A 21,805-nucleotide genomic window follows, 5' to 3' on the forward strand; every position below is an offset into this window, starting at 1 on the left:
TTTGACATAAAGGGGGTTCCTTGGTCCGTCAGGATCTCTTTTGGTATGCCCGTGCGGGAGAACGTGAAGTAGTTCCTTTGCAATACCCTTGGACGACGTATTGCGTAAAGGAACGGCTTCGGGGTAACGGGTGGCGTAGTCTACAACCACTAATATATGTTGGTGACCCCGGGCAGACTTTACCAAGGGCCCAACTAGGTCCATAGCGATCCGCTCAAACGGCACCTCTATGATGGGCAAGGGCACTAAGGGGTTCCGGTAATGGGGCATAGGAGCTGTTATTTGACACTCCGGGCACGACTCACAGTAACGTTTTACATCACCATGTACCCCAGACCAGAAAAAACGTTGAAGGATGCGTTCCCTAGTCTTTTCGCTCCCGAGATGACCTCCCAGCACATGCTTGTGCGCCAGGTCTAAGACCATCCTACGATAGGACTGAGGTACCACCAGCTGTTCCACAACCTCCCCACGGACCTTGTCAACCTGATACAACAATTCTTGGTTGACTGCCAGGTGTGGAAACACAGTATCAGCCCCTGGAAATTGAGGCTCCCCATTTATCACTTTAACATTTTCCCTGGCTTTTACTAAGGTGGGGTCTCGGAGCTGCTCAGTTCCGAAATTGGCACGTGAGACCTCTAAGTCAGGCATAGCAACCACTTCATCCTGTACCTCCGTCTCACCCGCCAATACTGTTAAGGGAAAGTTATCCCCATTCTCTTGGGTCACCCCTACTGCCGGAACCGTACCCTCAGGGTCAAACGGTTCTGGACACACATCATACACATTGGCATCATCATGAACCTTATTTGCAGACGACCCACGGTGTCGCCACAAGTCCCAAAATAGGGGAAAGTCTCTCCCGAGGATCACGGTGTGCATTAAGGACTTTACGACGCCCACCTCATGGGTGGCAAGTCCACACGGAGTATCAAGTCTTACAAGGGCAATAGGATACTCCTTGGTGTCCCCATGCACACACACCACCCCCATGCGATGGCCGGTGACGGTTGTGGGATCGACCAGGCTGGAGTGCACCAGTGTAACCAAGCTCCCTGAGTCCAGTAGAGCTGTCACCGCAAAGTCATTCACCTTTAGGTGACATAATGGTGGATCAGTCTCTGACAGTCTCTGCAGAACATACTGGCCGTGCGAACATCGACCTCCGCCGGGCAGAGTCACAGTCCATGGGTTCCACAGTGAGGGGACAGTTGGCAGCAAGATGCCCGGGCTCATGACAGCGCCAACATCGTATGGAGGCCCGGTCTCCTTGGGGTTCTACCCGGGACCCGAATGTCCATTTGGGGCTCCTCCTCTGCCCCAAACGATCCCCCTCTGAGCCGCCTCCACTTGGGACACTTTTGACACCCCTTACATATGGAACAGTCTTACCAGGTGCTCCAGCCGCCTTGCTGTTCCCGGGGTTGGAACGTCCAGGAGGCACGGCTTGCAATAAGTCCTCCGTGGCTTTATACCTCTCGACGAGGCTCACGAGTTTGTCCACATCCTGGGGACCCCCTTGTCCCACCCAGCGCTGAATTGCGGGGGGCAACGAGCGGATGAACTTGTCCAGAACCACTTTCTGTACGATCTCCACCGGGGACGACTCCTCTGGTTGCAGCCACTTTCTCACCAGGTGGAACAGGTCGTACATCTGGGAGCGAGCTGGTAGGTCGTCCGCGAAAGTCCAGGCGTGTACTCGTCGGGCCCGCACATGGGTGTCCACGCCCAAGCGTGCCAGGATCTCACCTTTTGAGCTTATTATAGTCCTTGGCATCCTGCTCACCGAGGTCAAAATAGGCCTTTTGGGGTTCTCTTGTCAGGAAAGGCACTACTAGGACTTGCTCTTGCAGCTGCTGGTTAACCTGCTGTTGCTCCTGCAAGGCTAACCGATTGGCTTCCGCCAGGAGAGCATTAGTCTCGGCCTGAGCTCTCATGGCCTCCTCATGGACCTTTTGCTGGGTCGCCGTCACTTGTTGCTGCTGCACGTTCATTTGCACCAGCTGCTTTACAAGTTCTTCCATCTTGGCTGTATCTGATGGCTGTGCCGTTGCAGCTTTAACCCATGACATGGGGGTTACAGCACTCTCCAGTCAATCTCTCTTGGGCAGTTGCCCTTAGCAACAGTTCTCCAGCTGCTGCAGCAAAATGTCCATTAATTGGTGTATGTCTCTTTAAGACCGCTGCCCGCATCCAAACACCATATGTGAGGGATTAGCGTTTAGGATCGGTAGCAACCTGGGCATAAGCAGTCAGAGACAGTGCCACATGGGATAAAGTCTTTAGTCCAGGCTTCGCCTGGGTTTAATTCAGTGCAAACAAAGCAAAATACAGGCCTTAACTTCAGGCCAACACAAAGTACATCCTGCTCGTCCGAGCACTTACTAAACATGTAGCGTCCCTGGCTACACACTGGTAACAAAATGGCTCCTGCACACAGCCAGCCAGGCCTCTCAGGCCTGCAAAGGTCTCAGCTCTCTCTCCTCCAGGACCTGTAGGCCCAGGCTTTATAAGGCCTGGTACCAGCCTCACCTGGTACGTGGGAGTGGCCATCCCACCCTTCGCTTTGACCACTCCAGGAAAAGCCGGCCCAGACTATGTGGCTTGGAGCCACTTACCCACTACAACGTGTCAGTAACTTAATATTACTGACACCATACTGCCGGCTTCCTCCACCGAGCCCAGGCTGCTCTGTGGCACGTATCTGCCCAAGTGCTCCCTAAAGCCGCATAGGAGAGCATCCTAGGCGAAATCTAACGGCCCTCCAGCACTTTGCCGGTCACTGTCTCACAAGGGGTACAACGGGATACTAGAGCCTCGATGCTCACCCGTATCATATTTTGTATCCAAGCTAGAGGCAGTACAACAGAGCAGGGTACTAGAGCCTCGATGCCTGTCCGTATCACATCTTGTATCCAAGCTAGAGGCAGTACAACAGAGTGGGGTACTAGAGACTCTATGCCTGCCTGTATCATATCTTGTATGCAAGCTAGAGGTAGTACAACAGGGTACTAGAGCCTCCATGCCTGTCCATATCAGATCTTGTATCCAAGCTAAAGGTGGTACAACAGGGTACTAGAGCCACCATGCCTGCCCATATCACATTTTGAATCCAAGCTAGAGGCGGTACAAAAGAATACTAGAGCCTCAGTGTCAGCTTGTGTCACATCTTGTATCCAAGCTAGATGTGGTACAGCAGAGTAGTAGAGCCTCCATGCCCACCCGTTTCACATCTTGTATCCAAACTAGAGATGGTACAACAAGTTACTAGAGCCTCTATGCCCAATGTGTCACATCTTGTATCCAAGCTATATGAGGCACAACAGGGCATTACAGCTTCCATGCCTGCCCATATCACATTTTGCATCCAAGCTAGAGGTTGTACAACAGAGTACTAGAGCTTTCATGCCTGCCCATATCATATCCTCTATCGGAAGCTAAAGGAGAACAGGATACTAGAGCCTCCATCCCTGCCAGTATCATATCTTGTATCCACGGTAGAGGGGTACAACAGGGTACTAGAGTTTCCTTCCAAGAGGTCAGTTTACCACTATACACACATTATATATATATATATAAATATATATATATCACACACACTAGCACACACATTGGTGACAATATGTGCGTATATATACTATATGTAGGCGAAGGTCCTCACTGACTGACTGAATGCCCACTAATTCTCTAACTTCCCAGGGTTGGGGCGTGGTTTGAGCATGGTGCTGTGAAGAACCTTGAACACTGAGTTCCTGAACCAGGCACCCTTGCTCCACAGACTACCTTGCAGACACCATTGAGAGAACCTCATCAGCAACAGAGAAAAGGTGAAGAAGTCAGGAAGCAGAGAGACTGCCTCCACCGCTGCTGAGAACGTTATAGTGAGTTATCGTCACACGTCAGTGGCAGTTGGGGAGCAGAGAGTCGGAGAACGTCGGAGCGGCATCAGAGCCGCAGGAAGACCAGAGGACCGCTGGAAGGATATGTCCAGTGGCTGAAGAAGAGAAGCAGTCAGCGGAGCAGCAGGATACCAGAGAGCGTCGCCACCGGGAGAGAGGTCCTGCAGGTGACATCAGAGCTGCAGAGGAGCTGCTGACGGCAGCTGATAAGTATATTCTGTGTGTGTGTGTCTAAGTGTGTGTCTTAATGTGTGTGGGTCTAAGTGTGTGACTGTGACTAAGTGAGGGGGTGTAAGAGTGTGAGTGTAAAAGTGTAGAGAAACAGTGTAAGTGTCTGTGTGTGGGGTGTAAGTGAAGCATAATTGGGTGATTAAACAAGAGCAACTAGTAGGTGTATGAGCGATTATAAAAAAAAAAAAAAGGATGAGCGGCTGCGCATGGGCGGAGGTGCGTGAGCGGCTTTGGAGCGTGATTTAGTCAATCTTCACTACTTCCACAAGTAAATTGAAGATGCCCATTAGGATGAGCTCCATGCCTGACAATGTCATCCAGTGTGCTACTTGTGCAATGTATGCGGTCTTTGATCAGCCGATCGAGGGTGCATACTGTTGTGCAAGATGTATGCCCGTCGCACATTTAGAAGCTTAAATCCTGGATCTGAATGAGTGACTGGCAACCCTGAGATCCACTGACATCATGGAAAGGAGTTTGCTGCTCACTGAGCAGGCACTCGCTGGGGTAGAGGCAGGGGCGGATGGTAGTACGGAAGAGCAGGGGGAGCAGGCAGCTAGCTGGGTGACAGATAGGAGGGGTACGGGGAAGAGAATCAGGGCGGCTAGTCCTGAACTGGCACAACCCAACAAGTTTGCAAAGTTGGCAGAGGAGGGGGATGCCATTACAGAGCCAGTACCGCTGCAGCACAACATGCCCTCTGAATGCTAGGGGGATAATTGCTCCAGTGAGAGGAGGACGAGGAGAGCAGGGCAGACTAGACAGGTCCTAGTGGTGGGGGACTCAATTATAAGGGGGATAGATAAGGCAATCTGCCATAAAGACCGGGTTCATCAAATGATGTGCTGTTTTCCTGGCGCTCGAGTTCGACACATCGCGGATCAGATTGACAGATTACTGGGAGGGGCTGGTGAGAATCCAGCGGTCATGGTGCACAATGGCACCAATGAACAAATTAGAGGTCAATGGAGGGCCCTCAAAAATGATTTCAGGGACCTAGGATCCTAGCTTAAGGCGAGGACCCCCAGGGTAGTTTTCTCGGAAATACTACCTGCACCAAAAGCCACACTAGAAAGGCAGCAGGATCTTAGGGAGGTAAACAAGTGGCTTCGGAGTTGGTGTAAAAAGGAGGGGTTCGGGTTCCTGGAGAACTGGGCTGACTTTGCTGTCGGCTAAAGGCTCTACCATAGGGACAGGCTGCATCTCAATGGGGAGGGTGCAGCTGTGCTGAGGGAGAAGGTGGCTAGAAGGCTGGAGGAGTGTTTAAACTAGGGACGGGGGGAGGGCAAAAAGATAAACAGGGGTGTAGACCGTGTCGATAGCGACCTGGGTCCAAGTAATGGGAATATGGGGGTCGAGCAGAGGGTGGAGTTAGTACAGTTAGAACTGACAGAACAGCCAATAGTACCATTAGTAGTAAAATGAATTTAAAGAACAAAAACAACCGTATAAATTGTATGGCTACGAATGCAAGAAGTCTGATCCGCAAAGTGGGTGAGCTCTAAGAGAGAATGACTGATGAAAACTACGATATAGTTGGAATAATGGAAACATGGCTTGATAAGTGCGATTGGGCTGTAAATTTTCAGGGTTACAATCTCTTCAGAAGACTGTGAACAGAAAGGGGGAGGGGTGTGTATGTTAAATCGTACTTAATTGTGAGACTACAGGAGGATATAGGGGCAGGAGTTAAACACGTGGAATCTCTGTGGGTAGAAATACAGGGAGAAAAAACTAACAAAATACTGATGGGGGTTTTCTATAGGCCACCAAAAGCAACAGAAGGAACTGAAATCTTATTATTAAGGCAGATAGAAGAGGTGTCAAATCGCAATGAAGTAATTATTATGGGGGACTTTAATTATCCGGATAGAACATGGGAAACTGAAACCTGTAAATCTCACAAGAACAATTAAAGATAATAACCTTACCCAACTACTGCAGGAGCAAACTAGAGGGAAAGCCACTCTGGACTTAGTACTAACAAACCGGACTGAATAATAGGGGTGCAGGTTGAGGAGCACTTGGGGACCAGTGACCACAATATAATTAACTTCCAGCTGTCATTCAATAAGTAACCTTATCAGGGAGCGACAAAAAAAACAAACTTTAGTAAAGCAAAATTTGATCAGCTTAGAACTACTATCCGTAACATTAATTGGGACAACATCATCAAAAATATCAGTACAGCCAACAAATGGGAAAAGTTTAAAAACATCCTAATTACCTCATGTGAGCAGTTTATACCCTTTAACAAAAAAAATCCAAAAAAACATAAAGTAGAAGGAAACCAATGTGGCTCTACAAAACTGTAAGGGGGACAATAAACAAAAAAAAAGAAAATGTTTAAACTACTAAAACAAGAAGGCAGCGAAGAAGCGCTAAAATCATACAGGGAAAAAAACAAAATATGTAAAGGACAGATCAGAAAGACAAAAAGAGCAAGAACAACCCTAAACTATTCTTCAACTATATTAACAGGAAATGGATTTGCACTGAGAGCACTATGATATTACAGGATATAGACATTAGGTGACCAGCGGGCTGTTGATCCGGGTCTTACAGTCAGGTAGGAACTATAAAAGGTTGATCCAGGGATTATTCTGATTGCCATTATGGAGTGGGTAAGGAATTTTCCCCCAAATGGGCTAATTGGCTTCTAACTTTGAGGGGTTTTGTCTTCTTCTGGATCAACTAGGGGGTTGAAATAAACTTAACTAAATGGACATTGTCTTTATTCAGCCTAACATACTATGTTACTTCTTGAGTTCCTTTTCACCAGCAACAGGCTTCTGCAGACCACTCATGACATTTGATAATCCCATCACTCACTCTCTGTCTACTCCCTTTTGATCTTCCAGTCAAGAGACTTTAAACCTCTTTATGTGAGCAAATGGGAGCAGGAGCTTGGAGTGTCATTCTCCACGGACCAGGTGGACAGGATCGTCGAGTTCGCGCATAGATCCTCAATCTCAAGCAGATATCAGGAGGCGGGCTTCAAGTTTCTTTCACAGTGGTACACGGTGCCCTCTAAGACTGCACAAAATTTACCCTTCCTCATCCCAATATGCTGGTGCTGTGGGACTGAGACAGGTACCGTCATGCATGTTGTTTGAGATTGCCCTCTGAAACATGGTTTCTGGAGGGCTGTTCATTTTGCAGCGTGTTAAGATCTTACACACACAGTTCCCTATGTCTCCAGTCCTATTCCTACTACATCACTCAGAACTACCTACGCACTTTTATCGTAAATCTATACTTTTTTTTATTATTCAAATCTTTATTAGATACAGTTTTTTGTGTCCTAACACACTTTTAACAGACAATACAAACATAAAAAACAAAAACAAAAAAACCCAAAGAATTGCGTGTGCGGCAGACCATACTCATCTCTCAACTGCTCAAAGTATTTTATATTGGTTCCTGACACTATCTGAGACACTGAATAAATCTATACTTAAACACCTAGTCAACACGGCCCGCTCATGCATCCCAGCCCTTTGGAAGTCCCCCTCACCGCCCTCTCTGGAGAATAGAAGAACTCACTGTACGATAAATATAACTCCTACTATTATACCTAGGCCCATAGAAGGGGAGGCACTGGTGTGAGAAACTTGCTGCTTTATTGTTTAAAAATTGTGCATATTCACCGAAAAACAAGGACCAGTTTCAACTCTGTCAAGAGCCTTGATCACCTCAACATGCACTCTGTTCACAAACCTTTAAAAAGCCTTAGGCTTAATTAACTGATTAAAACCAAACTGTGAATTTTAACCCTTAACCCCTTGAGTGGCATGCCCGGAAATTTTCCGGGGCAAGCTCCACTGCCGATAGTGATATAGCCCGGAAGATTTCCGGGCTATGTATCACTATGGGAGCTGCAGAGCACAATGCCACAAGCTGCGGCACTGTGCTCTGCCTGCACAGTCCCACAGAGAACAAAGCAAGGGCTTTGAACAACAAAAGCAGAAGATATTGCCGATCTGCCGGCAATCTCCTGGTTCTAAATCTCCTGCTTTGTTTATATATTGGCATAGAGACCATCGGCTTGTCAGAAGCAAGCCGATGATCTCTGTGGCAGGGAGAGCTGATGCTTGGCTGTCAGAGGACAGCTAGGTACCAGCTCTTACAGCAGAGATCAGAGAAAACCTCTGATCTCTGCTGTGTTAACCCTTTACATGCTGCAGTCTATGTGACTGCAGCATGTAAAGGGCTGTCACTGCAGCATGTAAAGGGCTGTCACCATCGGACCTCCAGAAAGTGATCAGGGGGTCCTGATGGTTCCCTGTGGAAGTCCCCTAAAGGGACAAAAAAAAAAAAAAGGAAAAAAATTATTTAAAAAAAATCACTCCTCTTCCTTTACTTTGTAAAAAATGTACAATAAAATCACACATTTGGTATCCCTGCGTCATAATGACCCAGAGAAGGAGGTTGGTATATTAATTATTTAACCCCTTAATGACATGGCCCCTTTTTTTCTTTTTTCCCCATTTCTTTTTTTCCTCCCCGAAACATAAAAACTGTATAACCTCGGTATCACCAGAATCGTGTGACTCAGAGAATAATCTTATCACACTATTTATTCTGCATGTTGAACGCCGTAAAAATGAAATCCAAAAAACAAATGGCAGAATTTCCCCCAATCACCCTACAAATGTTTTTACAAAAGTTATGCAATACATTATATATACCCAAAAATTATGCCATCAAAAAGTACAACTTGTCCCACAAAAAACAAGCCCTCATAGGGCCGTGTCAATGAAAAAATGAAAAAGTTATGGCTCTTGGAACGCAACTGCAAATTAGTTGAAATTCAATGATTAGACCATTTAAAAAACCTGCCCTGGTGGGCACGACAGGGTCGTAGGAAACCCGCCACTCAAGGGGTTAATATGCCTAGTAGCCAGACTAAATCTTTCTGTCAGTCTCTCCCCATAAGAACTGACAAGAAAGCAGTCAATGCTATCATTCACCTCACTACACAGTCAATGCTATCTCTCCCTCAGCTGTGGCATGAATTTTAAAACTGACCTCCTCTATATATACTAACTTGCATAAACTAATTGAGCAATAACCTAATTAATCTCCATATGCAGTTTCAATCTGTCTTCATATATAAGCAGATTTTATACATAAAATTATATCAATTAATCCTTTGTCCCAATATTAAAATATCAATTAATCATTATAAAAATGTTTATGGAATCACATCTGATAAAAATAATGGATGGCTAAAGCGCTTATGCACATTTAAAAATATCATCTGTCTCCATGTAATAAATAACATGCAGTGATTCTTTTTCTATTATAAGATATTAATCAGTTATCCTACAAATATTTATGGAACCATATGTATATATTGTAGTGAGGTGAATGATAGCATTGACTGCTTTCTTGTCAGTTCTTATGGGGAGAGACTGACAGAAAGATTTAGTCTGGCTACTAGGCATATTAAGGGTTAAAATTCACAGTTTGGTTTTAATCAGTTAATTAAGCCTAAGGCTTTTTTAAAGGTTTGTGAACAGAGTGCATGTAGAGGTGATCAAGGCTCTTGACAGAGTTGAAACCGGTCCTTGTTTTTCTGTGAATATGCACAATTTTTAAACAATAAAGCAGCAAGTTTCTCACACCAGTGACTCCATTTATATGGAACTTACTTGTGAAAGAAAGCCAAAGTGACTGCAAGGCTATACAAGCACTTGGAGACGCACCTGCTGCATGGAACCAGGAGCTAGAAGCCGTCTAAGGTGGGATAAAAATCTTTTTTTCTAAACATTGTTTGCAAGCTATCATACCTAGGCCCCCTGGGTTAGTTTCCAATGCACACAAGAATATCGGGATATCCTGGAATCTACTTACGTCATTAGTAAAGGACAATGTTACAAAATTTTAATATAATATATATATTAAAATATATACACATATACATATATATGCGCGATAATTCCACTGTTAAAGTTCGGTACCCTGTTAGCCAGTACAGCAAAATGTGATTGTTGTCAGCAAGAGAATCTATGTAATCTTGTAGATATAACTATTAATGGCTAACAAAAATACATGATGGTATTGCAAGCTTTTTAACCTCTCAGGATTTTTCCTCGGGCATAATGAAATAGATCCAAAGAGTCATGAATATATATATATATATACACCCATACTTATGACAAAGCACAGACATGGATGTGATTAATTTATACTTAAAAGGATACTACAACAGGACGAATAGAGAAATAAAACAAACATACTTAAATAGTTCACTGATAAAGATTTGAAGTTTTTATGGTCCCTGAATTAGTATTAGGGGGTCACCAGGCCAGAGTGCTATCTGTATATAGATGTCTAATTTTTCCCAGTCATGCATGAATCCTCTTGAGGAATTTAGCCCTCTATTGAAAGTGTCAAAAGTTGTTAGAAAGTTATACTCCCAAATTCTTCTATGGCTTTGTGATTTAAAATTGCCTTTAACCCCTTAATGACACAGCCTTTTTTTTCAATTTTGTTTTTTCCTTCCCCCTTTAAAAAAGTCATAACTCCTTTATTTATCCATCGATGTAGCTGAGACAAGTTGTATTTTTAAATTGTATTAAAAAACTTTTCAAAAAGTCTAACTAGAGTAAAATGAAAAAAAACCAGACATCCCACCACCTTTCGAAGTGTCTTGTTTCTATGGCACACAAACTGCAACAAAAATGACATGACAACTTTATTCTATGAGTCAGAATTATGAGACATCTATAGCACAGATAACACTCTGGCCTGGTGACCCCCTAACACTAATTCACGACCATTAAACCTTCACATCTTTGCCAGTGGACTATTTAAGTATGTTTTTATTTCTCTACCCATCCTGTTGTAGTATCCTTTTAAGTGGAAATTAATCACATCCATGTCAGTGCCTTGTCATAAAAATGTGTATATATATTCATACCTCTTGGGATCTATTTCATTATGCCTGAGGAAGAATCCTGAGAGGCTCAAAAGCTCGCAATAACATCATTTATTTTTGTTAGCAATTAAAGGTATCATATCTACAAAATTACTTAGGTTTGTTCCCAGCAAGAGAAACCATCTTGTACATAAAAGAAATGGTCTAGGGAAATCTGTAGTAAAGTATATAACAGACAACTGATCTATGGAATTATGAAGAATACCCACCTCTTCTCGTTTCTGATTGGCTGATAAAAACTTGAGTTCCTTTGCTTGATCATCTTTTGGATCAAATAAATATATATAATCTGATGAATAGCTGACAAGAACCTCCTCCCCATCTTCACTATAGCACAAAGAAGTGACCCGACAGGACTTGTTTGAAAGGTGTGGGGGTGCAAATCGCACACACATTCCCGTAGTTCCACGGTTGGAAAAACTGCCTGTTCACAGAAGAAAAGTAAAAACATATCTTAATAAAGCTCATGAAATGTTTTTATTTCTATTTTTTGAGAATGTGATAGTAATTCTGAGCGTAGATTACTATCTACCTCACATAATTACATATAAACTTGGAAGATAAGTAATTAAAGCTATATTCAAATTTACAGGTCTAGCAAACATTAACTTAACCCATTAGTGACAAAGCCTGTTTGCACCTTAATGACGAGTTTTGGAAATCTGACATGTGTCACTTTTGCATCTCCAAGTAATTCTGACATTGTTTTTTTGCCACATATTGTTCTTCATTTAGGTGGTAAAAACAGACCAATAAAATTTGCGTATATTTATTAAAAGCACCAGAATTAGGAAAATTTTGAAAAACGTGCAATTTTTTTCACATCTTCAACTGCAATATCTTAAACTAGCTGATATACCCAGCTTCGCCCGAGTTAATTTGGTACTGGTGTTTATCTGGTGGTCACACGGAAGTCATGGTTACTTTAGAGATACCGGAAAAACATATGTTCACCATTTTGCATAGTTCTCTGCTTTACCTAGGAAACACCACGGGAGGTAACCATGCGACGTTTCCTTTATATAAAATGACATCAGGAAGTGAGAGAATTAGATTCCATACGTTAAATGTGGATGCTAATTCTTTTGCGCATAGAATTGAACAATCGAGGTGGGACCCATTAGCTTTTCCTATTTATGACATATTCAATGCTCGTGCCAAATTTCACGTTTCTATGACACCGGAAAGTGAAAAAATTACATTCCGTACGTAAAATTTGGACGCCAATTCTTTTGCGCATAGAATTGAATAATCGAGTTGGGACCCATTAGCTTTTCCTATTTATGACATAATCAATGCTCGTGCCAAATTTCCCGAGCTGCTTACTACTGGGGGGGCTGCCTATTACTGGGGGGGGCTATTACGGGGGGCTGCCTATTACTGGCGGGGAGGGCTGGTTATTACTGGGGGTGCTGCCTATTACTGGGGGGACCGGCTATTACTGGCGTGGACCTGCTTATTACTGGGGGGGCTGCTTATTACTGGGAGTGGGGATGGGGGCTACTTATTACAGGGGAAGGGGCTGCTTATTACTGGGGGGGCTCGTTATTACTGGGGGGGCTGGTTATTACAGGGGAAGGGGCTGCCTATTACTGGGGGGGATGCTTACTGGGGGGGGCTGCTTATTACTGGGGGTGTGGAGGCTACTTATTACAGGGGAAGGGGCTGCTTATTACTGGGGAGGGGCTGCCTATTACTGCGGGGGACCTGCTTATTACTGGGGGGGGCTACTTATTACTGGGGGGGGCTACTTATTACAGGGGGGGCTGCCTATTACTGGGGGGGGACCTGCCTATTACTTGGGGGGGGGGGGGGACCTGCCTATTACTTGGGGAGGGGGGGACCTGCCTATTACTGGGGGAGGGGGGGACCTGCCTATTACTGGTGGAGGGGGGGACCTGCCTATTACTGGGGGAGGGGGGACCTGCCTATTACTGGGGGAGGGGGGACCTGCCTATTACTGGGGGAGGGGGGACCTGCCTATTACTGGGGGAGGGGGACCTGCCTATTACTGGGGAGGGGGGGACCTGCCTATTACTGGGGGAGGGGGACCTGCCTATTACTGGGGGAGGGGGACCTGCCTATTACTGGGGGAGGGGGACCTGCCTATTACTGGCGGGGCTGCCTATTACTGGGGGTGGGGGCTGCTTATTACTGGCGGGGCTGCCTATTACTGGGGGTGGGGGCTGCTTATTACTGGGGGTGGGGGTTGCTTATTACTGGGGGTGGGGGTTGCTTATTACTGGGGGTGGGGGCTGCTTATTACTGGGGGTGGGGGCTGCTTATTACTGGGTGTGGGGGCTGCTTATTACTGGGGGTGGGGGCTGCTTATTACTGGGGGTGGGGGGCCCAGTAACAAATATACTGCCCTAACAAATTCATCTAGGGGTTTACTACGTATTTTGACCCCACAATTTTTGAATAAATCTAAGCAAAGCAGAAGGAAAAAATTACTCTTTTAAATTTTGGGGCAATTGTGTCATTTTAAAAACTGTTTTTTTGTACAACATACATATGAATGAAGGCTGTCACTCCAAAAATGGATACCCCTGTTTGTTCTGTGTTCAGAGACATACTCATTGTAGCCCCAATCTGCTTACAGGACACATGGGTAGGCCTGTAATGGAGGGAACACCAATTGGATTTCAGGGCACAACTGAATAAATTCGAGGTCCAATTGTTCACTTGTGCAGAAAAAAAAAACACCTCCCCATTTTTTGGCATTCTCTAAATCTTAGATTAATGTAATAATGTAAACTGTGTGGTATGTCCGAAGACCCCCCGGTTGGGATGGGCACATGGAGCAATAAAATCGGGTATCCTTCCTCCCATGCTTTTTGGGGGGGTATTTCTTGACCTCAGTGGCGCGGATGGGGTGTAAAAGTGGCGCTCTGAGACTGCCGCACCTCAGCAAGCTTGCGAAGCCTCACAAACAGAAGGCGCTCAACAAGCTGCTCCTGAAATTGCAGGAAGGTGAGCGTCCAGGGGACGTCTTGTAAATTACATGTTACAGGTAGCGATCTGAATAATGCCAGGCTCACACGGCCATATGTGGAATCCGCTTGTGGAGGCCTGCAGCGGATCCCAACTGTGAGCCCGGCTGTGGCGCTGCGTACGGCCACGTAATGTACTATACATAACTGCATACTCACACAGGCGGTCATGTGCAGTACAGCTTTTATAGTTTGTATTTTTTTTTATAGCCTGTACAAAATGAAGTTGCATATGGGCTGTGTAAAAGAGAACATGCTGCATTCTGTTTTGTGCAAGTGGATTACGTAATTCTGATTCGCTAATGTGAGCGGAATAGTATAATCCAATGCATTTTATTGATCTGCGTATTACTGCGGCTCAATGCATGAGGAATCAGCAATTTCTATCCAGTCGTTTGGGACTGGTCTAAGATACCTAGTTACCTTTTTATCATGTGACCTGGAACCGCTCGACAAGGCCACTGGTCACTGCTCCACGCTCTTGTCTACCTTTGGTAGCCGGGAGCTAGGAGATTTTAAATTTCCCAGGCCCTCCCCAGCTTCTGTTCATGTGTCTGGCATTTTGAGTTCCTGGTTACATCACTGCGGTACCTGGGGATATTGCCTGCCTCCCGTCATCCTTCAGTAGCCTGGAGCCAGTCAATTTCAAATTTTCTAGGCCTCCTGCTCATGGGGCTGACATAATGACGTCTGGAATGCGTGCGCAGAAGACTGGCATCAGGTCCTGCAGGACCAGATTACCGTGGGACTTCACGAAGGACGTGGGTGAGTATTTTCAGCTGTCCTAATGGATCCCTTCCATGGGGAGAGCAGAATGTTTAACTTTTTTAAACTTTCTATTTACTTTCATGCAATCAACGCTAGTGGATTCTAAGGATCCTTCAGGTTTTTCAGAGGCGAAATAACACTGCGTGCAATGCTACTGCATAAGGATTCTTCATCAATTCTTAAGAGTTGGATAACTCCTTCAACCTTCAAGAGCCTGTTATGAATGGAAGCCGTAATGCTGAGGGAAAAGTCTAAAATGATGTCAAAAGCTAAAAGAAACATCTATATAGAAAGAGGATTCTAGTTTATACATTTAACAGATCCTGAGATGTAGTTTCTAGCATTACGGCTCCTGTGACACTTTCCGCAGTGTTCTTCCAAGGATACTAACAGAAACCTCAGACATATATGTTTAACATAATTGGCATCTATCACCCGTAGGCTGCCACTATACAAAAAAAATAAAAATAAAATATATATATAAATATATGATTTTTAAGGCCTCATGTCCACGGGAAAAATGGATTTAAAAAATCTGCATGGAAGGTGGCCAGCACATGGAGGGATAAGGAAGCAGTCTTAAGAGCTCCCGCGGCACCCACCCGTAATCCGACCCCAGACACCGATGAGACTCACCCTGCAAGCCCCAGCAGTAACCATGGGAAGACGCAGGAACGACAGGATGGAGGCAGCGGCAGACGATGGCAGCAGGGGGGGGGCGATTGAACGCTTCCTCAGCACCCCGCGCTCAACCTCCGGCAGGCCCAAGATGGCGCCGGAGCGCCACGTGCAGGAGACTCCGGCGGCTCAGACAGGAGTGGGGAGCTCCTCTGAAGCAGCCAGCGGCACCACAGCTGACCGAGGATCCCCTCCACAGAGTCCCACAGCCTATGAGGACAACAGAGGCAGCAGCCCCATGAACCTCTCCAGCGCCCATAGCAGGGCATATGTGAGCAGAGAAAGCAGCAGCAGCGCTGCACACCAGCACTCCTCACCCCCCCTCCCTCATGAACAACAGAGACAGACGCCTGAGAGGAGTGGTAGTCCCCCATTGAGTAAGACACAATCCCCTACAGATTATCCCACAGTGTCCCACAAGAAGGCAAGAAGGGTACTGCCAACCATGTCACTACACGAGGCAGGGGAGGATAGCTGGAAAGCCCATATCATGGCGATCCCAACAAGAGACGAACTGAGCGCCCTCTTTAATAAGTTCGAAGCGTCCAACAAACATGCGCTAGAGTCCATCCATACAGAGGTACACCAGATTGGACATAGGCTGCATCAGGTGGAGGAGGCGCAGGAGGAGACAGCGGCCATCTTGGAATCACATAAACAAGCAATCCAAGCGCAGGCAGATCAGATCGCTAATCTTACCATGCACCTTGACGACTTAGAGAACAGGAACAGGAGAAATAATCTGCGTATTAGAGGTATTCCCGAGGAAATTGAAGGAAACCACCTAGAACCATGGGCTCAAGCTCTCTTTATGCGTTTATTGGACAGACCACCGGAGCGCCCAGTTGACCTTGACAAAATCCATAGAGCACTAGGCCCAAGAGAGACTGATATAAACCGCCCAAGAGATGTTATATGCAGGGTCCACTTTTTCCGGGACAAGGACACTATACTTCGCAAAGCAAGGGACCAGCCAGACCTTCTAGTGTGTGAGGGCAAACCTATCATCATATTACAGGACTTAGCCCGCCACACACTGCAAGTGAGAAGGGCCCTGCGGCCCCTCCTTATGGCACTCAAAGACTGCGGAATTCAGTACCGCTGGGGATTCCCATTCTCGCTGTCAGCAAAAAAGGATGGCAGATCCGCAGTCTTCTGATCACTTGGCGACCTACCCAAATTTTTAGGAACATTTGAACTGCCAATGATTGCACTCCCTGAATGGCCCACACCCCCCAGCTTGCTCATGCAGACCACAATGGAACAGTGGCAGACAGCGCGCCCCAGGAGACAACGAGAAGGCCACAGAGGAGGAGGCCATACCACGTGAACGGAGACTTTTATGTCATGAAAGTTTATTACTACATGCTCCCCCCCCCCCCCCCCGCGAGGGGGTTATGCGAGAATAGAATGTTTGCCTGATGCCTTTGCATACGGAGTGGCGGGGTCTGTCTCCGGTTGACTCCCCCTCCCTGGCCACTTGCCGGGGGTGGGGAAGAGACGGGGACGGGTCCCGTCGAAGGGAGCAATGTTTATGATTATTCACGCCTTCCTGTTTAAGAGGCCCAGTTCTGAAAGGGCCTACTGTTTAAAAAAATTACCTAAATCTACCGGGACGTTGGTGTCCGGGGTTCATTAGCAGAGACCTCTTGGAGGTCACACGTTTGAGTTTTGATATTTTAAAGGGTGGTAGTAGCCAGGGGGTGCCTCTTGACCCTCGATGTGCTTTCACTCTCCCTACTGGGTGACTAGTCGCGCAATTGAACGCGACCCCTGGCGAATCGCTGGTACCACTGATTCAACATCTAACGGCTATCTTACGCCGTTCACTATTTTCCCTCTCTCTCCTACTCCTGAGCTTCTCTTTCCCCCCCACATTCTAACACTCCTCCTTCCTCTACTCGATGTCTGTCCAGTCTTTGAAAACCACCACAGGGTAACCACATGATGGCTAACTTTACATTCGGCACCTTCAATGTGAGGGGCCTAAACAAACCGGCCAAAAGAGGGCAAATATTAGACTACCTACACAAACATCACATAATGATCGCATTACTACAAGAAACACACTTCCAAGCTGGAAACATCCCCGGATGCAGACACCGCCACTACACGACCTGGTTTCACAGCCCTCACCCGCAAAAAAAGGCGTGGGGAACATCTATTGCTATCCACAGAAATCTTCCACACAAACTCCTCTCATCAGAGATTGACCCCCAGAGCCGTTATCTGTTCGTAAAAATACAATTGGGCATGGAGATATTCACAATTGCCAATGTCTATTTTCCTAATCAGGCACAGGTTCGCTTTGGGATCCGGATGCTGGGGGCTCTGGCGTCCTTTGCTGACGGGTCTTCTATAATACTAGGAGGCAACTTCAACCTGGGTCTGAATCCTGGCCTCAACTCATCGGAGGGTAAGTCTGGCATATCGCACTCAGCAACACGTAGATTGGTGAGGGAACTGACAAACGTTCGACTAATAGACATGTGGCGCGTGCTACACCCCAAGGTTAGGGACTATAGCTACCACTCCTCAGCACATAATAGCTATCATCGCATAGATTATTTATTCATCTCACATAGACTCCTAGATAGGGGCCGGGGGTGCTCCATGGGGTCGTTCTTGTGGTCGGACCATGCTCCGGTCTGGGGATCCCTAGAGTGGGGTAGGAAGGATAACACTAACAGCTGGAGGCTCAACGACAATCTGTTGAACGACAGGGCCTGCCTACAGGACATCCAACTGGCAATAGAACCATTCAAAGCAAACCATCAGCTGGATGACACCCCAGCCCCAATTAAATGGGAGGCGCTTAAATGCGCGTTACGGGGCATTTTTATATCCCATGGGGCACGCCTGAAAAAAGAAAGAAGTAATGCTCTTGAGGGCCTACTCACTAGGTTGGGTCTCTTGGAATCATCCAACAAAACAACACCTTCGGGCCAGGGAGCGGCAGAGATATCAGATGTCCGCAGCCGGATCCTGCTTTTGCTGGATCAGGCTTCGCTGTGTCAGAGAGATAAGGCAAAGGGAAGTTTCTATGAATACAGGAATAAGTGCAGCAGAGGACTAGCTAGGGCTCTCAACCCTAGGTCCCCACAGACATACATATTCTCTATCCAGTCACGAAAAGGGGCACAGGTACATACCAACACGGAAATTCTAGATAGTTTCCACTCTTTCTACCACGATCTATATAACCTACAGGGGGAGCGCAGAGGGAAGCCAGAGGAGATAATAAGGGGTCAGGACGCCTATCTACTACAAAACTGCCCTAAAAACATTTCCGAAGCCGACCGCCGGTCACTGGAAGAGGACTTCTCACTTGAGGAATTAAATGACGGAGTTCGGGCCCTCAAGGTGGGAAAGAGTCCTGGGCCCGATGGCTTCACTCCATGCTTCTTCAAGATATGCAGGGAGGCGATGGCCCTATAATGCTAGACGCCTTTAAAGCCATATCACATGACTGCGTTTTCCCACCACAGGCCCTACAGGCCACCATAACCGTCATCCCTAAACCCGGGAAAGACCCCTCTGCCTGTGGCAGTTACAGGCCCATATCGCTGCTTAATATTGACACTAAAATATATTCTGGGGTGCTAGCGTCTCGTTTGAGACCGCTTGTCCCCTCGCTGATAGACAGGGATCAGGTGGGATTCGTCCCCGGAAGGGAGGCAGGGGACAACACAATTAGAACATTGGCGATTGTATCAGGGGCACATCGCTCGGGAGACCCACTGTGCCTACTATCCGTAGACGCCGAGAAAGCATTTGACAGGGTGGATTGGAGGTTTCTAGAGGCAACCCTGCGGATGGTGGGCATAGGTCCACGTTTTTTGAGTAAGGTCCTGGCTCTGTATCACGGCCCTACTGCTAGGGTACGGGTCAACGGACAACTCTCCCAGCCAATAAACATCAATAACGGCACAAGGCAAGGTTGCCCCCTGTCTCCCTTCCTTTACATCTTGGTGATGGAGACACTAGCAAACGCCCTAAGAGCTAACTGCAGTATACGGGGGGTCAGGGTGGGCCAAGAGGAGCACAAGGTCGCTCTGTATGCAGACGACCTGCTGATCTACATCACCAATCCGAGAATAGCACTCCCCTGTATCCTAAAGGAATTTGAGATGTTTAGCGGAATATCTAACTTCAAAGTAAATCTTAATAAGTCCGAAATGTTAAATATTACCCTGCCCAGAAAAGAGAGAATCCCTACAACTGGCATTTCCCTTCGCCTGGAGAGAGGACGGGATCAAATACCTGGGAACAGACATCACAGCGAACCCTGACAGGCTTTTTGAAAAAAACTATACCCCGCTGCTTGCGGCCCTTGAGAGGGATCTGGATAGATGGAGGTCTCTGCCGCTGTCCTGGTTCAGGAGAATAAATACAATCAAAATGAATTCCCTCCCCAAATTCTTATATATCTTCCAGACAGTTCCGATAAAGCTAACAGGCGTATTTCTGTCACGGATTCGGAGGTTAGTCATGAGATTCATCTGGGGCAATCACAGACCCAGGCGTAGCTGGAAGGCCCTTTCTGGCCCGAAAGCTAGCGGAGGAATGGGAGTCTCCAATCTCTCACTTTATCATAGAGCATTGTTGACCAAATGCGTGTTAGATTTGCTCCATGGTAGGGAACAGAAAAGATGGGTAGAGGCGGAGCAGGACTCGACCCTATTTGGGGGGCAAGGTTGCATCTGGATACCGGGTAAGGACAGACACAGAGACCTGGGATTCTCGCCCTTTATAGAAAATTTACTCCCAGCCGTCAAATCCGGGTTGATTACATCCCCGGGTCCACTTACCCCACTGGTGGGCAATCCAGATATACCAACCTTCTTAAAGGGCACACCCCTGACGGCCGGGATGGCAGACCGAGTTCCCAGGATACGGGACATTCTGACAGACACAGGGTCAAAGAGCCTACAAGAGGTACTAGAGGAAAGGGGCCCCCCAGCCGGAGCATGGTACCAATACCTACAGCTACACCACTATGTCAGGTCCTTGGGATGCCCACAGCAACTGAGGAGACCAATCACGGCCTTCGAGAAATTATGTTTGACTAAACCAGATACACCACAGTCTATCTCCTCACTGTATAGTTCACTTCTAGAGAGAGACACATTAGGGGGAAATAGGACCCTGTAACTAACCTGGGAGAACGAACTAGGAAAGGAGTTTCAGGCAGAGTTGTGGGAGAAGGCCTATGCTATGACCCATAAGATGAGCGTCTCCAGCAGACTACAGGAGCTTAACTATAAGATTCTGACCCAATGGTATAGGACTAGAGATGAGCGAGCGTACTCGGATAAGCACTACTCGCTCGAGTAATTGGCTTTATCCGAGTATCGCTGTGCTCGGGTCTAAAGATTCGGGTGCCGGCACGGAGCGGGGAGCTGCAGGGGAGAGCGGGGAGGAACGGAGGTAAGATCTTTCTCTCCTTCTCTCCCGCCCGCTCTCCCCTGCTCCACGCTGCGACTCACCTGTCAGCCGCAGCGGCACCCGAATCTTTAGACCCGAGCACAGCGATACTCGGATAAAGCCAATTACTCGAGCGAGTAGTGCTTATCCGAGTACGCTCGCTCATCTCTATATAGGACCCCTGCAGGACTATCCAGAATATACCCCCAGTATCCGGATCTTTGCTGGAGGAGCCTCAGCGAAAAGGGGACCTACGTTCATCTTTGGTGGTCTTGTACACAAATTCAACCACTGTGGCGCGAGGTGGAAGCTCTATACACAGCGGTTTGCAAAGGTCCGCTCAATCTCACCCCTGAGATGGCACTTCTATCCATGATACCAGGATCAGTGTCGCGAGCAAAAGGCTCCCTGCTGCGCTTCTTTCTACTGGCTATGAGACAGATCATTCCCAGGAGATGGAAAGCGGTAACTCCCCCATCACGACTGATGTGGTTGGAAGCTATAGACAACTTAAAACAAATGGAGGAACTTTGTGCCAAAGATGACATGAAATATTCTAAATTCTACAACACCTGGGCGGTGTGGATACAGTTTCGGGCTTCACCTAAACTGGACGCCTGGTTGTGTGGTGGCGCTGCCGCTCTTTAAGTTCCAGTACACACCCTAACGGAGCTGACGAACCCTAACAAACATACCGACGAACCTACTGATAGGTGTTTATAGACTGGATGGACATCTTTCTCTCTCTCTCTCTCTTTTCCTTCTTCTTCCCCCTTTTCCCTTTCTCTTTTTCTACTCTTTTACTCCCCAGGATCCACCAATCACAATAGTCACAGCTCACCTCCTCCTACCTCCAAAAT

General features: G+C 46.9%; 1 protein-coding gene across 5 annotated transcripts in view; it reads right to left on the minus strand.

The window, feature by feature from the left end:
• The window catches only part of DCAF6 (DDB1 and CUL4 associated factor 6), a 992,542-nt gene that overhangs the window by 741,345 nt on the left and 229,392 nt on the right, over nucleotides 1-21,805 (minus strand). For all 5 annotated transcript variants that reach the window (XM_066600328.1, XM_066600324.1, XM_066600329.1 and 2 more), the window contains one exon: nucleotides 11,289-11,503. In XM_066600328.1, coding sequence (XP_066456425.1) covers nucleotides 11,289-11,503 — 215 coding nt within the window. The remainder of the gene's footprint in view (nucleotides 1-11,288; nucleotides 11,504-21,805) is intronic.

This window comes from Eleutherodactylus coqui, chromosome 4 (assembly GCF_035609145.1).
Source record: "Eleutherodactylus coqui strain aEleCoq1 chromosome 4, aEleCoq1.hap1, whole genome shotgun sequence".
Lineage (NCBI taxonomy): Eukaryota > Metazoa > Chordata > Amphibia > Anura > Eleutherodactylidae > Eleutherodactylus > Eleutherodactylus coqui.